The sequence below is a fragment of the Heloderma suspectum genome, chromosome 5 (genome assembly GCF_057233095.1).
Source record: "Heloderma suspectum isolate Gila_16-S chromosome 5, 16-S_ref, whole genome shotgun sequence".
Taxonomy (NCBI): Eukaryota; Metazoa; Chordata; class Lepidosauria; order Squamata; family Helodermatidae; genus Heloderma; species Heloderma suspectum.
Genome location: NC_139462.1, coordinates 17,476,471 through 17,497,825, shown reverse-complemented (window position 1 = coordinate 17,497,825; position 21,355 = coordinate 17,476,471). Strand labels below are relative to the sequence as shown.

Here is a 21,355-nt window from a genome sequence, read left to right as displayed (position 1 = left end):
CAAAATCTGGATGGCTATAATGTATGCACATCAATTTGCATAGGTAGATGCCTTCAGGTTCCTGGCACGCCCACCTTGACAAACAGCTAAACTGGCCTCTTCTGTAGCTTTGCAAATTGAAACTGAAATTGCCCCCACCTGCAAATGCTTTAATGCAGGCTTGGATGTTACAGTTCAGACAAAATTGATCTTTTTTTTTTCTTTGCCTGTATTGATTACACTGTTAGGAGCCATTCAGTTGTATAAATATAGTAGCTTAATGTCATCATTCATTTCCCGGAATAAGGGGAGTCTTTTGAATTACAAGAAAATAGCAAACATTTGGGAGGAAAGCTGCTGTAAAAGATTACTGAATGATGTAATCCTATGCCAGTAAAACCAACAATTGACAGAAAACATTTCCAGATCGTTTCTGAGTGCCTTTCAGCAAGTAGGTGGGCCGGCCCTACCTTTGGGCAGGGGACTGGAGCAGACAACCTTTGGACACTTCTATGTTATATATCAGGGATATGCAACTTCCTGCCCTCCAGTTGTTTTTGACTAACATTCCCACACTTCCTGACCATTGGCAGTGCTGGCTGGGGCTTATGACAGTTGTGGTCCAACACATCTGGAGGGCACCAAGTTGCTGGCCCCTGGTATACGTTGTTACAGGTTTGGCCATCCTGGGTCCTGTGGGTTGATCTATCACTATGATTTGGCCATTTGGGTCACCTGATTGGCAGTCAGGACTCAATGGCTCTCAGTTCCTGCAGCTGCCTTCTCCTGAATGGGCCATTTACCAGCGGGAGACTCGAACCTATGCTCTGCAGGAGTCTGTGTGAGAAATGGCCAATTCTGGAGTTTGGAGAGGACCAGGCAGGAGAGAGAGAGAGAGAGATGAGAGTAGACTGATGTGAAAGCTTGCAGTGCAGTTGCTCGCTTCAGGGACTTGATGCAGGAGCTGTGGCTGTGCTGTCTGCTGAAGGAGTTCCTTGGCCTCCACTGTGTTCTGCTTGTAGATTTGTAAATGAACCAAATGTCACAGGGGCAGTCGCCCTGCTTGGGTGTTCCCCATGTTTCCCATCATGTGAGGGGGGGCAGTGGGGATGTGCTCGCTGGCCCTGCCGCCTCCGTCACACTCCTGACGGCGTGGCCGCACCTCCCTTTGTGTCTCGGGGAGGGACTCCTGAAGCGGAGAGCCTGCTCCATGCAGGGATGCTCCCTGTGGGATTTACCGCCCCATCATCCTATGCGTGCTTACTCAGAAGGAAGACCCACTGTATTCAATGGGGCTTACTCCCAGGTAAGAGTGCACAGGACTGCAGCTTGTTTCCGCTCCCCACTGGAAAGCGCCGAGAGATACCTAGCACACAGAAGTTGCAAGCCCCGGAAACTAGGCAGCCTCTTTAGCGCCTCCTTTTGTTTCTGACATTTCATCAGGTAGTGTTTGTATACTTTCCAGCTCTCAATAGCTGGGCAACTTCCAGGATTCTGAGGGCCAATTTCCACCTCATCCCGCAACCCATCAGGGGCTGCACCATGGCAGTGCAGCAGTGGTGAGGGAAAATGCCGATTTCCCTTTAAAGCAAGATGTGTGGGGGAGACACATCCTGCTGCTGCGCTGCTAAGTTTCAGAGACAAATTAGGTGAGGCGGGGGCAGCAGGGCCCACAAAATCGGCTGGGGGGGCATATGTGGCCCCGTGGGATGCATATCATCCACCCCCGTCTTAAGGGCCGGAAACGTGCTTTAAAAAATAAATGAAGGGAAAATGCAGACATTTTGGGGATGCGTTTCAGTCCAGCACAAATTTTTCCATTTGCATGGTGTGCATCCACTGAGGTCAGGTTATGTAGCCCATGATTCTATGCTGGTGCCTCCGCTTTGGATAAATATACATTCCCAAACCATCACCCACCCTGACAGTTCTTGCCACTCGAAATTATCGGGCTACTTACATCTTTGGTATGTCCTTTGTAAACACAGGGCCCCGCTCTTGAAATACACTCAGGGCAGCACTTGCCTTCCAAATGAACCAATTCTTCACCCTGTGGAGAAAGAGGCAGCCACAGCAAGATACCCAGAATTAGCATTTTTAAATGATACAGGCAGAAGACAGTGGGAGGCTAGTCATTTTTTACTGGAATGCAGTCTTCAGGATCCTGTTTCCCTTTATCGCTCTTGCAGCCCATTCCATCACTCTTAGTTCTTTCCCAAAAGATAGGTGTGTTTAAGTGCCATTGTGTGTGCAGAACAATCCCCTCCACAAACTTCACTCAGAAGGCCAAAATGCTGGCACTACGTCGGCTCAAGGCAGGGGTTTGTGGATCCAGTTTCATGGAGTGAATCCAGTCCATATGGCTATCATGATCGGCTTGCTTGGTTGCCACACTGAACACTTCACGTTTGTCTTACAATGCTCCTCCGAGCAGGGTGCAGGGCTGGCGTCAAGGGTAGGCATGTTTGGTCACCTCCTGAGGACCTAAACCCCAGCAGGGGCCCACTGACAAGAGCCCCCTGGAGTTGCCCGTCTTCTTCACCACTGTAACCTGCTTGTTCACCTGCCTCTTGCTCTGGCCCAGACAAGGGCGGTGGCGAGAAGCAAGAGCAGGGGATGCCACTGCCTACTCACTCCCTGGCTCTCTACCTGTCAAGCAAGCGATGAGAAAGAGAAGGAGGAGCAAAAGCAGCTGGTGACAACGGCGGTGAGAACGTAGACTCAACGAGGGAGGGGGCCCATGAAGGATGTCTTTCACAAGGGCCCTCAAAAACCTGGAGCCATCACTGCCAGGATGCTGAGCATGGCAGCTATCCCTTTTTATCCTCACAGCCATCCCTGCCAGATAGGTTAGGCTGGGAGAGAGCGTGACATGTCCATGATTACCCAGTGAGCGTCACAAGCAAACAGGGACTTAAGGCTGGGTTTTCCTGGTCGGAGTCCAACACGTAGATCAGCCTTCCCCAACCTGGCTCCTTCCTGCTGTGTTGGACTACAACCCCATCATCCATCCTGGTTGGGGATGATGTGAGTTGTAGTCCAACACAGCAGGAGGGTACGAGTTTGGTGAATCCATGTATGGACCAAAATTCCCATGTATGTACCAATTATTTTTCTATCTACTTATTTTACATATTTATCCCCCGCCCTTCGAAAGTCATTCCCAGATTGGCTTTACAATACAAATAAAAATACAATAATATGAAATACAGTGTTAATTAATACAATGAAACAATGATATTTAAAAACAGCAGACAGCAGAGCAGCCAAAAAGAAGAAAAAATCACAGAAAAATCCCCAATAATCAGAGATAAAACTCACAATTTTAAATCTCTAGGAGAATAAAGAGGTCTTCTCCTGATGCTGAAATGACATCAAGCGTGGTGCTAGGTGAGACTCCTGGGGCAGAAATCTCCATAACAAAGGGCGCAAGCCTATGCATGTTTAGACAGAAGAAGGTCCTACAGAAAAAATACTTTTTTCTGTCTAAACATGCATAGGATTGCACCCTAACCCACCAACACCAAGAAGGCCCTTCTGTGGTCAGCACCTGCTATATCCGTGATCAGATATGATAGGGTGATATTTAATTCTGAGGTTGCTGTGCGTTTTGATGTTTGTTATATTTTATGTTGCTTCTGATGTTATGGTTTAATGTTCTTTTTTTTATTTAAATTGGTCTTTTGTTTATTTAATGTAAGCCACCCAGACAACTCAGTGTTGTGGGGTGGTACTCAAATGTCCTGAAGAAAGAAAGAAAGAAAGAAAGAAAGAAAGAAAGAAAGAAAGAAAGAAAGAAAGAAAGAAAGATAGATGGCGGAGACACCCAAAAGAAAACCTCTGAAGACAATCTCAGCATACAGGCAGGCTCATATGGAGATAGACAGACGATCCTTCAGGTCCTCAGATCCCAAGCCATAGTAGGCTTTAAATGCAAGCACCAGAACATTGGGTCTGGAAATGGACTGGAAGCCAATGCAGATGTTACTGACAGTCCACTCCCATTTACCTGGTGCCCTCCAGATGTGTTGGATTACAACACCCAGCATTCCTGATGCTGGGAGCTGTAGCCCAACACAGCTCGGGGCAGGCTGATCCAATCCGGCACATCTACTCAAAAGTAAGTCCAATGGAGCTCAATGGGTCTTCCTCCCAGGGAAGTGGGCATTGTATTGTAGCCTAAAGCATTTAATGAGGTCAATACACAGGTTCGTGCCATCCACATTTGCTCGTGAACCCCGGTGTGCACATGGCAATTGTATTTGCTGCATTAAGCCACACTTTATTTTAGAGGAATCACATTGCAACATTGCAACCCAATAAAGTGGATGTGGGAGGATATTTGATTGAAAGTGGGCAGAGATTTTCTTTTGTGGAGTGCACATGAAAGGCAGTTCCCCACCTACCCCCACACCCCAAAAACAGCAACACTAACGCCACTGAAGGCAACATTTCATCAATCTTTTAGGGGAGAAGCTTTCGTCCATGTTGGTCATCTCTGACAGCATGGTTCTAGAACAGCCTTCCCCAAACTCTAGCCTTGCAGATGTGTTAGATTACAGGCCCCATCATCCCCAGCCAGGACAGCCACTATTTAAACTATTGAAACATCTATAAATAAAACTGTGCTATGGAAAGAGCTCTTTTTCACAGCACAGACAGTTAACGTTCCGGGCTTCTGTTCTTACCTGCCAAGCACGCACAAGTACACACTACATTTAAAAGGCAAGGAACAAATATGTACAGGGCAGGGCTGTCCTTGCCAAAAAATGTGATCGCGTCTGCCAAGATTCAGGGCTGAGGAGGATCGTTTAAGATAACTGTCTCGCTTTTCACTGCCCAGCCAACAATGTGATAGCCAGGGCGGGGCAGTGGCGGCAAGCCACCTTCAATTGTGTACACAATAGTTGACATCTCATACGATTCCTGTTGTCATTTTATGTCCTGGAACCACAACAAAAAAGCACTTGTTTTCTAGCTTTTAAAATCAGGATATGGTAATTTTCCATTTCACTAGGTGGGGAGCCTCTGAAGACTGCAATAAGAGCCCCGCTGGATCAGACCAAAGGACCATCTAGTCCAACATTCTGTTCCCACAGTGGCCAACCAGATGCGTATGGGAAGCCCACAAGCAAGACACGAGTGCGAGAGCCCCCTCCTGCACATGTCCCCAAGCGACTGAGATTCAGAAGCACGCTGCTTTATCCTCCATGAATTTGGCTAATCCCCTTTTAAAGCCAGCCAAGTTGGTGGCCGTTGCTACATTTTGTGAGGGAGGGTTCTACCGTTTAACTATGTGCTGTATGAATAAGTCCTTCCTTTTGTCTGTCCTGAATCTCCCACTATTCAATCTTCATTACCAGACCACAGGTTCTAGTATTATGAGCAAGGAAGAGAAATTCCTGCCTAGACACCTTCTCTGCACTATCCTTAATTTTATACCCCTCCATCATGTCTCTTCTCACGCACCCTTTTTTCTAATGCTGGGCTGAAAATTACCCCCTCCCCATGACATACACACTTTTGCAGGAACATTCTGCCCCCATGAAAGTTGGAGGGATATTCTGCTGCTTTGAAGGGGGTGGGCAGGTTTTAAGGGGAGTTGACTTACCTTAGTAAGCAGCCCCCATCATCACCCCCAAATGGCTGCAGCCATGACACCAAATTGCCACTAAATTTCAGCAAAGCACATTAGCAGCAAAAATAAAAAGCTGCATTTCCCATTTAAAAGAGGGTGCACTCTCCCCACGTGCCTTGTTTTAAAGGGACAATGCGGCTTTTTTCTTGCCGCTGAAATTTGGTGACAATTTGGCATCAATTTTGGCAGCAAAAGAGACATGGTGGCCCCTGGTAGATTCCAGGGAATGGAAACTGGCCCCTGGATCATCCGAAGTTGCCCATCCCTGGTTGAGGCAATAGTTTAGACAAGGTAACTGAGGGATTTTCTTGTTTTTACACACACACACACACACACACAGCCTTTTGAGTCGACTGCTAGTAGCAACTGGCTGTAGTCCCTGGGAGAAAATGCCAATGAAAACCCTGATACATTATAACATGAAGTCATTCCCATTAGTGTTCTGGTTCACGGAATGTGGTGAGGTGACTGTGGAGAGCCTCGCAGGTGCTACGAGCAGCCCCAAGCCTTTTACTACAGTGTAAAGACTTTACACTTTAGACATGATCGAGGTGTACAAAATTATGCATGGCGTGGAGAATGTGGATATATTTTTCCTCTTCTCTCAAAATACTAGAACCCAATGGGGTCATCACATGAAGCTGATGGGTGGGAGATTCAGGACAGGTAAAAGGAAGGACTTCTTCATACAGCGCGTAGTTAAACTACGGAATTTGCTACAACAAGATGTAGTGATGGCCACCAATTTGGGTGGCTTTAAAAGGGGGTTAGACAAATTCCTTGGGGAGAAGGCTATCAGTGGCTACCAGTCCTGATGTCTCCATTCTACCTCCAGTACCAGGGGTGGTATGCCTGTGTGCACCAGTTGCTGGGGAACATGGGCAGGAGGGTGCTGTTGCATTCATGCCCTGCTTGTGGGTTCCTGGTTGACAGATGGTTGGCCACTGTGCGAACAGAATGCTGGACTAAATGGACCCTTGGTCTGATCCATCATGGCTCTTATGTTCTTAAAGAAGGCCATTGAATTGAGCTAGAACTAGGGTAGAAAGAATTACTGTAATTTAAAATAGAAATACAATACATTTCACCATCGTGGGGAAAACTATGAGCAGGTGACCTCTGTGTGCCTGCTCAGTTTGATGTCCAGGTGCTAACTACTGACGGGCAACTTCAAGGGCTCTTCTCTGCCTTCTTATAGCTATCTTTAAACCAGACCAGGACTGGATAGCCCTTCAAAGGTCCTCTGAAAATGGCCACTCTATTATCAGTGCCTCTCAAACCCATCTCCATCATTCACTATTTGTTGAGGGGAACAGATATATTAAGCACAGTCTCGCAGGAATAGAAGCCCTGCCATGCGCAGGGAAAGATTTCAGCACCTACAGTGACCCAATCCCTTTAAAAATATCCCTGGATGCCTTTAATATTGCTCTCTAACGACAGCAGTGCTGTAATGGGAGTTAGCACAGAGGATAGTGGGATTTCCATGGCCGTTCAATGCTTGTCAACAGATGGCATCCCTTCTCCCTCATCTTTGCAAAAAAGTAAAGAAAGAGCAATCCACATTTGCCTGAGAACTTATGGATGGGTCTCTTGAGGACTACAACTCACTACTCGATACATTCACCCAAAGCAGTTTTCTGGAAGGTATAAAATCCCTCAATTTCAAGTTTCCCTACTTATGCTTGATAATCCTACACCCACCTGCCTGTCAAGGATGCATGCCTACCTCTGTGACCTCATTATAGTTTAAGCAGAGTGATGTGACCAGAAAAGTTAATTCTTCCCCAACCGAGGATGAAATCCATGGAGACTTGGTTTCAATTTAGCTCTGGTTTACTGATTCAACTGTCCTAAATACAGAGCAAGCAAGGAAAGTTGGGAGGTTTTAACGCAGGGAGATTCTACCTGCTGCTTTTGTGCCGACCTATAAATATTTCAGTGGAATAACCCTATTACCTTTGGGGCCACTGCACCAGAATACATCACTGGTAATAAGCAGCACTGGACTAAAAATTACATCTGAAATCTACATCTGCAGCCTGGGTAAATAATGCAAATGTGTGAAATGTCTCATATTTGCACCATTTATTCTGTGTTTCTTTCACACAATTGATTCTGCTCTTCATAGGGAGGGGCAAGGAAAGCTGCAAGAAGGTGAGACCCTTCTCTGACTGTCAGGAGCAGCTGCAGCTGTTGCTGGGAACCAATAGCTCCCCCATGCACAGTTGCCCCATGTGGCAAGCAGCGAACAGGATATTAAGAGCAGCCTTCTTCAACCTGGCAACCGCAGATGTGTTGGACTGCAACAGGGGTCCCCAACATTTTTGGATTGGTGGGCACATTTGGAATTTTGAAAGAGTGCCATGGGTGTGCTCACAAAATGGCTGTCACGGGGGCTTGTCCATTCATCAAATGGCTGCCACAGCGAGCACACCCAATCACAACACACTCATTTCCCAGAAAATACAAGGCAGAGGTATGGGTCTGAGTCCCAAAGCACAAAACCACTCTTACGAACCCATATAAAGATGGCGCTGGAAGCATTTCACTTTGCAGCATGCAAAGTAAAGTGTGAACACTAAGTGGGGACAAAACTTGTGTTTGTAAACATGTCTTATCATACACATGCAACCATTAGAGGACTAGGATTGGTTGTGTGGTTCCTTGTTGCATGTAATTTCAGTGACAAATTGGGGTTCGCTACTCAGTTGTATGAAGGACTGCACACTTCCACTTAAGCCTGTCTGTTCATTAAGATCTGTATCACAGGCCCTGCTCCAAATGCTGCTGCCTTCGAAAATGAGGCAGAGGGTGACCAGAGATAGGACCTTTTCAGTTGTGGCACCCTTGCTGTAGAATGCTCTCCCCAGGGACAGTCAGCTACAGCTAGTGCTGACTTTGTTGCCTTTTCAGTGCCAGGTGAAGACAATTTTATTCCCCCACATTTCTTATTTCTCCTCTTCCTGTTTTATTCTTATTTTATTGCTGCTCTGACTTTTGCTTTTAGCTGCTGTTTTTAGTTTCGGTTGTATATTTCCTTTAAATTGGTTTAGGCTGAATTGCTGTTTTCCAAAATGGTTTTACTGTACTACTATGTTAGTTGCCTTGGAAGCATGGGCAGAAAGGCAGCCTAGAAATCTTTTAAATAAATAATATAGATAACAAATAGCTAGATGCTTCAAAATGCAGTTGCTTTCTTACCAGGGCACACTTCACTGTGGCACACTCTCCATTCCAGCAAGTGACTTGCCCTCCATCACACACGCAGAACTCGCAGCGAGTACCATTCCACATTTCGTCGTGGTACTTCAGGGCGCCATTGTATACACAGCTTCCCTGGGAAGGTACGCACTCCTCACAGCATTTTCCAGGACGCTGCACTTTGTTCTCCCCCTAGGGATGTGCAATTCAGATGTCTTATGAAAAGAGAGAACCGCAGACTCCCACGAATCCCCAAGATTCTCCCAGGATTCTCAGCTCAGGAATTACCTTCTCACAGGTCACTGGCATGCAGGACTGTCTCAAACACCTGGTCTCTCCTCTGTCACATATACAGGTTGTGCAAGCGTCTTTCTTCCATCGCTCACCATGCTGCACAACACAAAGAAATTTACATACTAATTATTTTGTTTATGTTCACTCTCAATGTTCAGATGTGATGGAGGTTAGACTGTTGGACTTCGATCAGGTTTAAATCCCCTTGGGTGACCTTAGGACAGTGACTCCCTCTCTTTCTCCCTAACGCACCTCAGAGGGCTGTTGTGGGGATAAAATTCGGAGCGGGGCAACTATTTAAACCAGCCTGAATAACGTGGGAAGAAGGATGCTATAAAAATGTACTACTAGTAATGTGCCTTTCTCACAGGTATACTTTCACTGAGATCATGAGGGTATTACTCCTGCAAGCACTCCCCCCCCCCGCCCCCAAATACATCTTTAAAAATAAAAACATGAGTCCCTGTAGTAGAGGATTTATTGAGCAATTAGATGCCACTTCCCATTTGTATCAAAAATACACATGACTGAAGTATACCGCTGTTTGCCCAATGTTACCAGCGTGACATGGGATCCAGCTATCTGGGAATGGCCTCCCTCAAAATGGTGTTAGAAAATGGAATTTTATAACAGTAAGGCTGAACTGCTATACACACTTTAATGAAAGTAAGCCCCACTGAATACAGTGGGACTTTGTTCTGAGTAGACATGCACTATAAAAGGCCCTTATAAAGCGTCTGACATGTTTTAGTGAGATCTTCCAAAATTATAATGGTGCAGCATTATAATTTTCCTATTGAGACAACATCTCTCTAAGGTAGGTGCACTTATCCAAGGCTTTGTATGTGTTCAAAGACACCTCACCTGCAAGCCAAGCGGCCGTATTTTTTTTTGCCACTGAAGGAGGTCTCACCACTACACACTGAGCATTTTAAAAGGGTGTTTTAATACTTCACAAAACTCTGTTTTCCAGTAAGACTTCGAACGTGTGCTTCACTTTTTGCTTTCTTGTATTTGGTGCACTGCAAAAAATGAGTAAATAGGAAGCCCATGCACAAAGTGTGAGTTTGACAATACCTGGATCATCCCTCCCCAACATGGTGTCCCCCAGCTGTTCTGGACTAACTCCCATCACCCCTGACCATTGGTCATGCTGGCTAGAGTTGATGGGAGTTGTAGTCCAAAACATCTGGAGTGAACCAGGTTGGGGAAGGCTGAGACAGATCTATGCACTGGGCCATATCCACATTTCCCCCCCCCCTAAGTGGGCAACCTACCAGATCATACTTCTTATTTATTGCTTAGGAAGAGTATGATCACATGCACTCTTGATTATAAAATATAAAGCCATGACCTTTATCCCCCATGTCTGCTATTCCCTCCCACCCCTTCAGCACTTTACAAAATAGGGTAACACACTAATGGTCTTATCTGCGCCGGCTTGTGAACCAAGTTACCTCTCACCAGCACATTTCTTTCTATGTCTAATCCCTTTCAACTCCTTGGGTTTCCAATAAGGAAGAAAAGAAGCAATTTGTTCTATATCTCTGTCTGTCTGTCTGTCTGTCTGTCTGTCTGTCTGTCTGTCTATCTATCTATCTATCTATCTATCTAGTACAATATATATAGTTACTAATGCTGGCAAAAACTTTAAGTGCTAGGAGAGGAACAGAAAAGTTTCACACAACCTGTATCATGTTAGTTCTTGTGCGTTTTCACCAAAGGGTTACCTCATATGCTCTCCCGGATGCAAAGCAGGCTTTGGGGGCACAAACTGGGCAGCATTTTCCACCCGGAACAACCAGACGCTCATCCTAAGCATCAGTGGGGAAAAGAAAGCAGCCATGCATCAGAGACAGCCAGAGAACAAGAAGGCAGCAGCCTAGTTCACATATTCTTAGGGGCTAAAACACATGTTACTTTAAAGGTGTGTCTAGCAACTGCGTCGTCTGTTTTAACTTTTACTCTAGAGTAGGAGCAGGGGCCCCGATCCAGATCAGGACCCTAGCATTGGGAGTATCAGGGCTTCTAAAGGTCCAGATTGGGGGCCCTGCGCCTACTCTAGGTTAAGAAGACATAGCTGCTAGACACACATTTAAAGTCATGTATGTTTTGGCCCTGAGAAACCATGGAGGGAGGGGCGGGGCTGCATGCGCTAGACTTACTCCAAGGTCCCAGCCAAGCCATGTGCCGCTTCGGACTTTGGCACACTGAGCAAAAGGCCTGAAGCGGGAGCTTTATGCCTTTTGGCTGGATGCACTTGGCATCCTCCACACAGGCCTTCCCCAACCTTGCACCCTCCAGATGTGTTGGACTACAACTCCCATAATTCCCAGCCAGCTATGCTGGCTGGTGGTTATGGGAGTTGTAGTCCAACACATCTGGAGGGTGCAAGGTACAGATGGCTGCGCCACACGGTCAGCGTGCAATTGGGGTTCCCAACCACATGGTGGATTCTAAGCATGTTCAGCCGAATGCGCAAGGACCCACTGCAGACCGTGCAGCAGACATGGTGGGAGTGGGGCTAACATGTGCAGCCCCACTCCTCCCTCCACACGTTCAGAGAACACGGCTATAGTGTCACCTGGCAGGCCAGCAGGGCAGTCTCTGCCCGGGACTCAGGAGTGGAGCCTGAGATCCTGAGAAAGTAGCTAAAGTTCTCAAACTACAGGTCCGAATTAAGATCTGGGAAATCTAAACGGGAGCCACTGTTGCTGTGGGAGGGAGTAAACAGGCCTTCAGTGATTGATCTCCCTCCTCAGTGGAGGCAAACCCAACTCCCTGCACTTGACACAAGCAGCTCCCAACCCCTCTTCCTTTCTCCCATGGAAGTCCATGGAAATTCTTCACTTTTAGGGACAAAAGTAAGAGACAACCTGTTCTGCTGATGGGGACTTTGGTAAAATGGGAATAAAAAGCACTGAAGGTTATATATATATACATATACATACATACATACATACATACATACATATATATATATGAGAAAGGAGAATGAGCAGGGTAGGATCCCCACCATTAAGGCTAATGCATTTTCCATTAGAGCCTCTTGTTGGGAAATCTATCAAACTTTCTCAAAATTAGCTAAAGGGGGATTGCGTTACTGTTGCTGCTGTATTAACAGAGAGACTTGTGGTCTGATTATTCACACCTCTTTGTGTCGCCAGTATATTTCCTCCAGGTTCTATGGCTTTCTAATGACTGGCTGATTAAATATTAGTGTGATCAACTGTGGGATACGGGACATCGAAAAAGAGCAGTGAGATGGAAACATTTAGGAATCGTCCATAAATTTGTTCTAAGGCTAATTTCTTTTATCTCCCCATGTTCATTACAAATCTGAGCAAAGTACAGAACATTTTAGTACGCCTCCCCACTAAAAAAAAAAAAAAAATTATATGCCCTCATCAGAAAGAAGCCAGAATTATTCATCAATGTTGTTGTTGTTGTTGTTCAGTCGTTCAGTCGTGTCCGACTCTTCGTGACCCCATGGACCATAGCACGCCAGGCCTTCCTGTCCTGCGCTCTCTCCCGGAGTGTGCTCAGGTTCATATTCATTGCATCCGTGATGCTATCTAGCCATCTCATCCTCTGCCGTCCCCTTCTCCTTTTGCCTTCAGTCTTTCCCAGCATCAGGGTCTTTTCCAGGGAGTTTTCTCTTCGCATTAGGTGGCCAAAATATTGGAGCTTCAGCTTCATTATCTGTCCTTCCAATGAGCACTCAGGGTTGATTTCCTTTAGGATGGACTGATTTGACCTCCTTGCAGTCCAGGGGACTCGTAAGAGTCTTCTCCAGCACCACAGTTCGAAAGCATCAATTCTTCGGCGCTCAGCCTTCCTTATAGTCCAGCTCTCACAGCCATACATTACTACTGGGAAAACCATAGCTTTGATTAGACGGACTTTTGTCGGCAAGGTGATGTCTCTGCTTCTTACTATGCTGTCTAGGTTGGCCATAGCTTTCCTCCCAAGGAGCAAGCGTCTTTTAATTTCATGGCTACAGTCACCGTCTGCGGTGATCTTGGAGCCCAAGAAAGTAAAATCTGTCACTGCTTCCATTTCTTCCCCTTCTATATGCCAGGAAGTGATAGGGCCAGATGACATGATCTTAGTTTTTTTAATGTTGAGTTTCAAACCAGCTTTTGCACTCTCCTCTTTCACCCTCAACAAGAGGCTCTTGAGATCCTCTTCGCTTTCTGCCATTAGGGTGGTATCGTCTGCATATCGGAGGTTGTTGATAATTCTCCCGGCAATCTTAATTCCGACCTCTGATTCATCCAACCCGGCATTTCTCATGATGTACTCTGCATATAAGTTAAATAAGCAGGGTGACAATATGCAGCCTTGTCGTACTCCTTTCCCAATTTTGAACCAATCGGTTGTTCCATGTCTGGTTCTTACTGTTGCTTCTTGACCCTCGTACAGGTTTCTCAGGAGACAGGTAAGGTGGTCTGGTACTCCCATCACTTTAAGAATTTGCCACAGTTTGTTGTGATCCACACAATCAAAGGCTTTAGCGTAGTCAATGAAGCAGAAATAGACGTTTTTCTGGAATTCTCTTGCTTTCTCCATGATCCAGCGAATGTTGGCGATTTGATCTCTAGTTCCTCTGCCTCTTCTAAACCCAGCTTGTACTTCCGGTAGTTCTCGGTTCGCATACTGCTGAAGCCTAGCTTGTAGGATTTTGAGCATCACCTTGCTGGCATGTGAAATGAGCGCAATGGTGCGGTAGTTTGAACACTCTTTGGCGTTGCCCTTCTTTGGAATTGGAATGTAAACTGACCTTTTCCAGTCTTGTGGCCACTGTTGAGTGTTCCAGATTTGTTGGCATATTGAATGCAGCACTTTAACAGCATCATCTTTTAGGATTTTAAATAGCTCGGCTGGAATACTGTCATCTCCGCTAGCTTTATTGTTACTAATGCTTCCTAAGGCCCACTTGACTTCACTCTCGAGGATGTCCGGCTCAAGTTCAGTGACCACACTATCATGGCTATCAGGGACATTCAGATCTTTCCTGTATAGTTCTTCTGTGTATTCTTGCCACCTCTTCTTAATCTCATCTGCTTCTGTTAGGTCCCTGCCTTCTTTGTCCTTTATCATGCCCGTCTTTGCACAAAACGTTCCCTTGAGATCTCCAATTTTCTTGAAGAGATCTCTAGTCTTTCCCATTCTGTTGTTTTCCTCGATTTCTTTGCATTGTTCATTTAAGAAGGCCTTCTTGTCTCTCCTTGCTATTCTCTGGAACTCTGCATTCAGTTGGGTATATCTTCCCCTTTCTCCTTTGCTTTTCGCTTCCCTTCTTTCCTCAGCTACTTGTAAAGCCTCATCAGACAGCCACTTGGCTTTCTTGCATTTCTTTTTCTTTGGGACGGATTTCGTTGCTGCCTCCTGAACAATGTTACGGACCTCCGTCCATAGTTCCTCAGGCACTCTGTCTATCAGGTCTAATCCCTGAAATCTATTCCTCACCTCCACTGTATATTCATCAGGGATATGATTTAGGTCATACCTGAAAGGTTTAGTGGTTTTCCCTACGTTCTTCAATTTAAGCCGAAATTTTGCAAGAAGCAGCTCATGATCTGAGCCACAGTCAGCTCCAGGTCTTGTTTTTACTGACTGTATGGAGCTTCTCCATCTTTGGCTGCAAAGGACATAATCAATCTGATTTCGATATTGACCATCTGGCGACGTCCATGTGTAGAGTCGCCTCTTGTGCTGTTGGAAAAGAGTGTTTGCTATGATCAGCATGTTCTCTTGGCAAAACTCTATTAGCTTTTGTCCTGCTTCATTTTGTACACCAAGGCCATGCCTGCCTGTTATCCCAGTGATTTCTTGACTTCCTACTTTAGCATTCCAATCCCCTATGATGAAGAGGACATCTTTTTTGGGTGTTAGTTCTAGAAGGTGTTGTAGGTCTTCATAGAACCGATCAACCTCAGCTTCTTCGGCCTCAGTGGTTGGGGCATAGACTTGAATTACTGTGATGTTGAATGGTTTGCCTTGGATTCGTACTGAGATCAGTCTATCATTTTTAAGACTGTACCCCAGTACTGCTTTTCCCACCCTTTTGTTGACTATGAGTGCTACTCCATTTCTTCTAAGGGATTCTTGCCCACAATAGTAGATATGATGGTCACCTGAATTAAATTCGCCCATGCCTGTCCATTTTAGTTCGCTGATTCCCAAGATGTCGATGTTCAATCTTGCCATCTCATGTTTGACCACCTCCAGCTTACCTTGATTCATTGATCTGACATTCCAGGTTCCTAAACAATATTGTTCTTTACAGCATCGGATTTTCTTTTCATCAATACCTGGCTCCTTAAAATGCAGGTGGGAGAATATTAAAAGACAAATGTAGTTTACAATGTGAAGTCATGTTTGCCACCTGCCTTCTCGGCCAGGGTTTTGCTAGTAACCTGGATGACTAACCCAGACATCAAGGGAGCTATTCCTCTGAATGTAAAAAAGGGAATGTGCTGAAGAGCAAAAGAAAATGGCAACCTCCTGACTCCAAAAAGAAAAAAGAGCTGAGCGAATTTGGAGGGGATGAGTGCTCTACTGGCAATTTCCCAGCTGTCCTCAGCAATGAAGGATGGAAATACTTCTATCCACAAATGAGATGGGAGGAAAGGTGACCACCTTCTGGCAGGAACATGGTATTTTTCAGGCCCAGTCCTACCATTAGGAAGAGTGAGGAGGCTGCCTTGAGTAGCAGATGCTGAGGGGTACAGAATGGATAAAAGCTCTACATGCCACAGGCCTTGCTGTACACCCTGTAAGCTAGCCTGCTACCCTCAGGTGCAGTGGAGGATACTATCCTGTCACTGAAATTAAAGTGAGATTCAACTGCCAGTCTGGTCAGCTTCTGTATATAAAATCGGGGGGTGGGGCATTTGTCCTTTCCCTCAGACAGCAAAATGTTTTGGTCCAGCCCTGGGTTCTGAAAAATATAATATTGCCAGATTGTCATCGTTCTCCACCAGTGAGGGGCATAGGCATGGAAGGTTGCAGGAGCATTTGCCGTTAGAGGTTTTGTAGACACCTGCTGTGAATGCTCAGCACTCAGTTTTTTTAAAACAACAACCCCTACACACACACACACACACACACACACACAGTCTCTAGCCCTCTTAATGGAGAGGAAAAGGGAAACATGTCACCAATACTTGATGTAACAGCTCAGTAAGAACTACCCTTGCTCCAGATTCCAGCAGTCTAGTCAGTGAGTGGGGTGACTGACAAACTTTGGGGAATTTGTTAAAATGTAATTACAGGTTAATTTTATTAGAGCACAACCCTATGCCCTTTGAAGGAGTGCCCCCTTGTCAGAGCACCCCAGATGAGCAGACCTCTGGCAGAGCAATTTTTGCCTCTCCATTCTCCTTGTTGCTTTTTTTGCTCTAGATGGGCTTCTGAGCCCGTCTAGAGAGGTTGTGCCACCAGGGGTGGGACCAAGGCTGGAGAGGTCACAGGATACTGCATATCCTGGCCTCCCCTTACCCCTCCCCACCCACCGGAATGCCCCCTTTTTCCACTCCCCCAAGTCACATTTGCAACCTTAGGAAGCAGCCACTGTGGTTCTTTCCTCAGCAGCTGCGAGGGGGTTGGGGGAGGTACTGGAACACAGAGTCCCACTCCCAAGGTCATAGCAGTGTCTATGGCCTCAGGAGGGGGACTGTGAAAAATCCTATGGTCTCTGGGATGCATTCCCAGGACCACAGGATTGCACCCTTAAAGTTGTTTAATACATCAAACAAAATTATATATTAAGGGCACAATTCTGTGGCCGCTAGTCAGCGGCTAGACCGCCATGGGATAGGTCAGTTCCTGGGAGCAGACCTCGAAGCCTGCGCTCTGAGGTCAGTTCCCGAAGAACCAACCCCCCGCCCTCCCACGCTGCCTCTTAGGCAGCACGAATCAGCCCCATGCTCTGCGCTCGTATAAGCAGTGCAGAGCGGTGAAAACAGGGTGTTCCTGGGGGCGGGGAAGTCAGAAATCCAGTATGACATACCCTATATGTCGTCCAGCCGCCACTCCCATGCTCCGAGGTCCCGCAGCTAGACAGCCAAAATCAGCTGTCTAGCTGTGAAAGCAGGGCTGGGGGAGCGAGGAGGAGATCCACTCCTCACCACTCTTCCCACCCTGCACTGGATAGACGGTTGGCCCTGGGGTCGGTGGCAACCGTCGATCTTGATAGGATTGCTCCCTAAAAGTACTTTTATTTAGATTGCTTGTGTTTTGAATTGACTAATGATAACTTGACCTATGGTGAATGTATGCATGAATGTATTCAATTTTTATCCTGCTTTTCTGCCAAAACACTGGCGCCCAAGGCAGGAAACAAACAAAAAAAGCCAGAAGAAAAACAAAATCTTAATTAAAACATAACATAAAAACTAAAAAACACACAATAAAAGAAACAGCCCCAAACCAATTAAAAACCCCTTCAGCAACAGACTCACTTATATGCCAAATGTCTGCCTAAATAAAAAACATATTTGCTTGCCAGTGGCAGAACAACAGAGAGGGGGCCAACCTAGCCTCTCTCAGTAGGGAGTTCCAGAACCTGGGAGCAACCACCAAGAAGGCTCTCTTGTGCGTCCCCACCAAACATGCCCCTGATGGCAGCAGGATAAAGAGAAGGGTCTTCCCCAAATATCTTAAAACGTGGGCAGGTTCATATGGGAGAAGGCAGTGGAGTACCCTTAGGTCCCACTAATACAAAATTTCTGGCCATATGACTTCATTGAGCACCACACAGAATAAACTTAAGGGGTACCAACTTTTCAATTCAAAAATCTTGGGTCCTATGGTAGGGCTGGGTTGGAGCCAGGGAAGATTCAACTTACCAGTTCAGGGCCAAAGAAGACTGTAGAACAGGGGTCCCCAACCTTTTTTGGACCCATGGGCTCATTTGAGAATTTGAGAAACTGCTCTGGGCACCATTACAAACCGGCTCCCACGGTGGATGTCACTAGTTACATAATGGCTGCCATGGGGGCCTGGCTAGTCAAAAGTGAGCTAAAGAGGTGGTGACGGAAAACAGCAAGGCAAAGGGGTGGAGGGGGGAGAAAGAGCAAGGCTAGAGGCTGGGAGTGGGGAGAAAGAAGACTGCCTCAACATTTTCCAAGATTTTTCTTAAACCATTTCTTTTAAGGGACAGGGATGGGAAAGCTTCATGGGCGCCACTGGAAGTCTCCACATTGGGTACCACTGCTGTAGAAGATGAAGGGTGGAGTCAGGACAAAATCTGGGAGGTCACAGGTGGAGCCAGGATAGAATTGGAGAGATTGAAGGTGGAGCTAGGGTGGAACATGGGAGAATATGGGCAGGCCATGGCAGAATCTGGGGTGCCATGTACACAGCCTAACAGATTTTAGGCTTTCTTGGGTTTTCAGGCTCAAATGCTTATTACCTGGGTGGCAACCTACACATGAGATGGGCAGTCCTGGATTCTTCCCATCAGTAGTGCATTTGGGTCTGTTTGCTTTTCAAAAAAGCAAACATACTGGAGGCTAGAACTGGGGGCAGCGGATAGGCAGAAGTCTGCCTGCTTAACCCGTCTCCTTCTTCCTGCTCTCACTGTGAATGGACTAACGGTTTTGTCCCATTCCTCCCCTCACCCCCAGCATCAAATACCAAACAAGGAAGTCATTTTGCCAGGGCCAAATGTTTTCATGAAATGCCTGCCATCGCCCTGTTTAAGCTCAGCTCTTGTTTGTAGCGGTAGAGGAAACAGATAAAGACAATGCCTGTAATCCTATTCTAATTTATATTTTCAACAATGACAGTCTTTTGCCTGGATAGCATAGTCTAACAAGAATTGTTGTTCAGTCGTTAAGTCATGTCCGACTCTTCGTGACCCCATGGACCACAGCATGCCAGGCCTGCCTGTCCTCTGCTCTCTCCCGGAGCTAACAAGAATATACGTTACCTAATTATAGTTTTTAAAAAGCTAATAACATGCAAAAGAATTGACAGCATGCATGATCTTACCTCATTACATAATACAGGCTGACAAAGCACTGTAAAACACTCCACAGTTCCATTCTGACAGATGCATTTGGCACACTGGCTGGGCCGCCATTCCTCAGTGTCCCGGAACACGTGGCCGTCAAAAGAACAAGGCTCTAAAAGGCATTGACCACAAATGTTTTTTCTCTGTTCATGGAATATTGTAGAGCAGGGATGCAGAACGTCAGGCCCGTGGGCCAAATCTGGCCCTCATGAAGTCCCAATCTGGCCCTCGAGGGTTCCCCAGAAGGCTCTGCTCCCTGCCCCTGCTCCCTTTCCCCAACCAACAATTTTTTGGTTCTTTCCCAGCTTTTGTGCATTTTTACCATGCTAAAAGGCTGAAATGCCTCTCCCAAGGCTGGTATTTTTCTTATTTTGGCCCTTCTCCTTTTGCCTTTGGCCTTGCCCACCACTGGAATATGGCCCCCAAGAGCTTCTCTGAAACAGAATTTGGCCCTTGGGCTAAAAAAGGGTTCAACACCACTGCCTGTTCTAGAATTAGCGAGGTTGCGCTCTCATTTTTTTCAGGGCAAGTTCACCACAAGGCCAGTCACTTTTGTAACTAGTGCTGTGCCAAAAATTTCTCCCACATTTTTTTTGACCATTCTCATTCAATTTGATAGAAAAGAAATTGCTTTCAAAAAGAAATTCAACGGAGGAGAAATTTCAGAGAAATTCTCATGGGTTGGGTTTGGGGTTCTTGGGCTTATCTTACTTATGGGGTGGCTGAGGAGTGCACATGAGTGTCCTGTCTGTCATTGTACAATAATCTCTGTGGCAGCCTGTAGCCTCCTCGGCTTCCTGCACTTCAGTTAAAGCCATCATGAGGTCATTCCTCGCATGGGGCTTTTTCAGTTCAGAAAGTGCAGGTGGCCGGGGAGGCTGCAGAGCAATGGAAAGATGTACAAAAGAGAAAACACACACAGCACCCTCGGCCACCTCGCAGGGATTAGGTAAGCTCAAAAATACCGCCAAAAGAAATTCAAAATTCTGCCTCAGAAAAGTGGAAGCCTCACCATGGTTGATGCTGTTGCCACCTACAGAAGCAGTGCAGTAAACAAAAAACCCTAAGAAAAAAAGAACGAACCTGTGCTATAATCCCTGCCAATGGTGAACCCTACCTATGAGAAACTGTTGGAGAATTTCTCCTTCCCTAGGACAAATTCAGTGAAATTGTCCCCCCAATTTCTCTGCCCCCAAATAGGCTGGAGAATTTTGAGAGGCCATTTGCACACTGCTCTGTCTGTAACACCTCAGTAGTTACATTGTGATATAAATACATCACTTGTGGTCAAACAGAGATGAAATAGGACATGAAAGTCTTCCATTTGAAACTGCCCTTGCTTGCCCAGAATTCTGTGCATATTTGGTTGGCCCTAATAAAAGTATTGCCCATCTGTGAATTATTTATTATTTTCTTATGGACCAGCATGGCTTACTTTCCTTTATGTGTAACCTTCCCTTATGTGGAAAATAATACCTAATTTAGCTGTTCAGGCATGGGACTCTACAACTGGAAGAAGATGAGTATCTCTACCATGGGGGGGGGGGACACTTTTGGGCCAGAAGGCTGCATTTATCCCAAAGAAGGACACTGCCATCATGTTCTTTCATCCTCCCTCTTTGCGATCAACACACTCCAGGAAACAAGGCTTCAGGCTCACTACTTTATTTGTTAATGACTAGCTTCCTTACAAATGCAGATTCTAGGAAACTCTCAGACAGCAATGAAACAGATAATCTACACATCTACAAATATCAATAGAGGAGTTGAAGTGGAAGTTAGAGAAGTTGCCAGCAGTCTGGGCAAGAGACTTGCTTTGTAGGGATGCCCCTCCCTTAGGGTGGCTCTTTCCTTCATGAGCGGCCCCCCTGGTGAAGCATCTGAACTCCGTCTCTTACTTTTCTCACTTCACTCTGCAATGGACCCTAGCATCCCTCAAGTCATGCCCCTCACTCCCCCTCAAAAAACCTGGGTTGTCATGGTGGAGGAAAGTGGGGGGGGGGCTTTCAAGCTGAGCCATCTGTGTGTCAAGGTCTTGGGGAAAAAGGCTTGCTGTATCTGAGCTCAGTAGGGAGGGTGCCTCCCCCTGTTCTGGTCGTTCCCATTCTGACTCCAAGCTGCTAGACATCTCCACATGCTCCGATTTATTCCTGACAATCAGGCACCACAGGCCAACAGCCCAAGGGGATGGGCCCCGCCGTCCAGTCACTCACACA

At 46.3% G+C, this 21,355-nt stretch overlaps 1 protein-coding gene across 1 annotated transcript in view; it reads right to left on the bottom strand.

Moving 5' to 3' along the window:
- FRAS1 (Fraser extracellular matrix complex subunit 1) overlaps positions 1-21,355 on the bottom strand; it is a 381,912-nt gene that overhangs the window by 220,743 nt on the left and 139,814 nt on the right. Inside the window, exons 6-10 of the mRNA XM_084855428.1 lie at positions 19,118-19,251; positions 10,846-10,929; positions 9,110-9,211; positions 8,822-9,013; positions 1,940-2,029 (exon numbers count right to left, since the gene is read on the bottom strand). Of these exons, the coding sequence (XP_084711554.1) occupies positions 1,940-2,029; positions 8,822-9,013; positions 9,110-9,211; positions 10,846-10,929; positions 19,118-19,251 (602 nt within the window). The remainder of the gene's footprint in view (positions 1-1,939; positions 2,030-8,821; positions 9,014-9,109; positions 9,212-10,845; positions 10,930-19,117; positions 19,252-21,355) is intronic.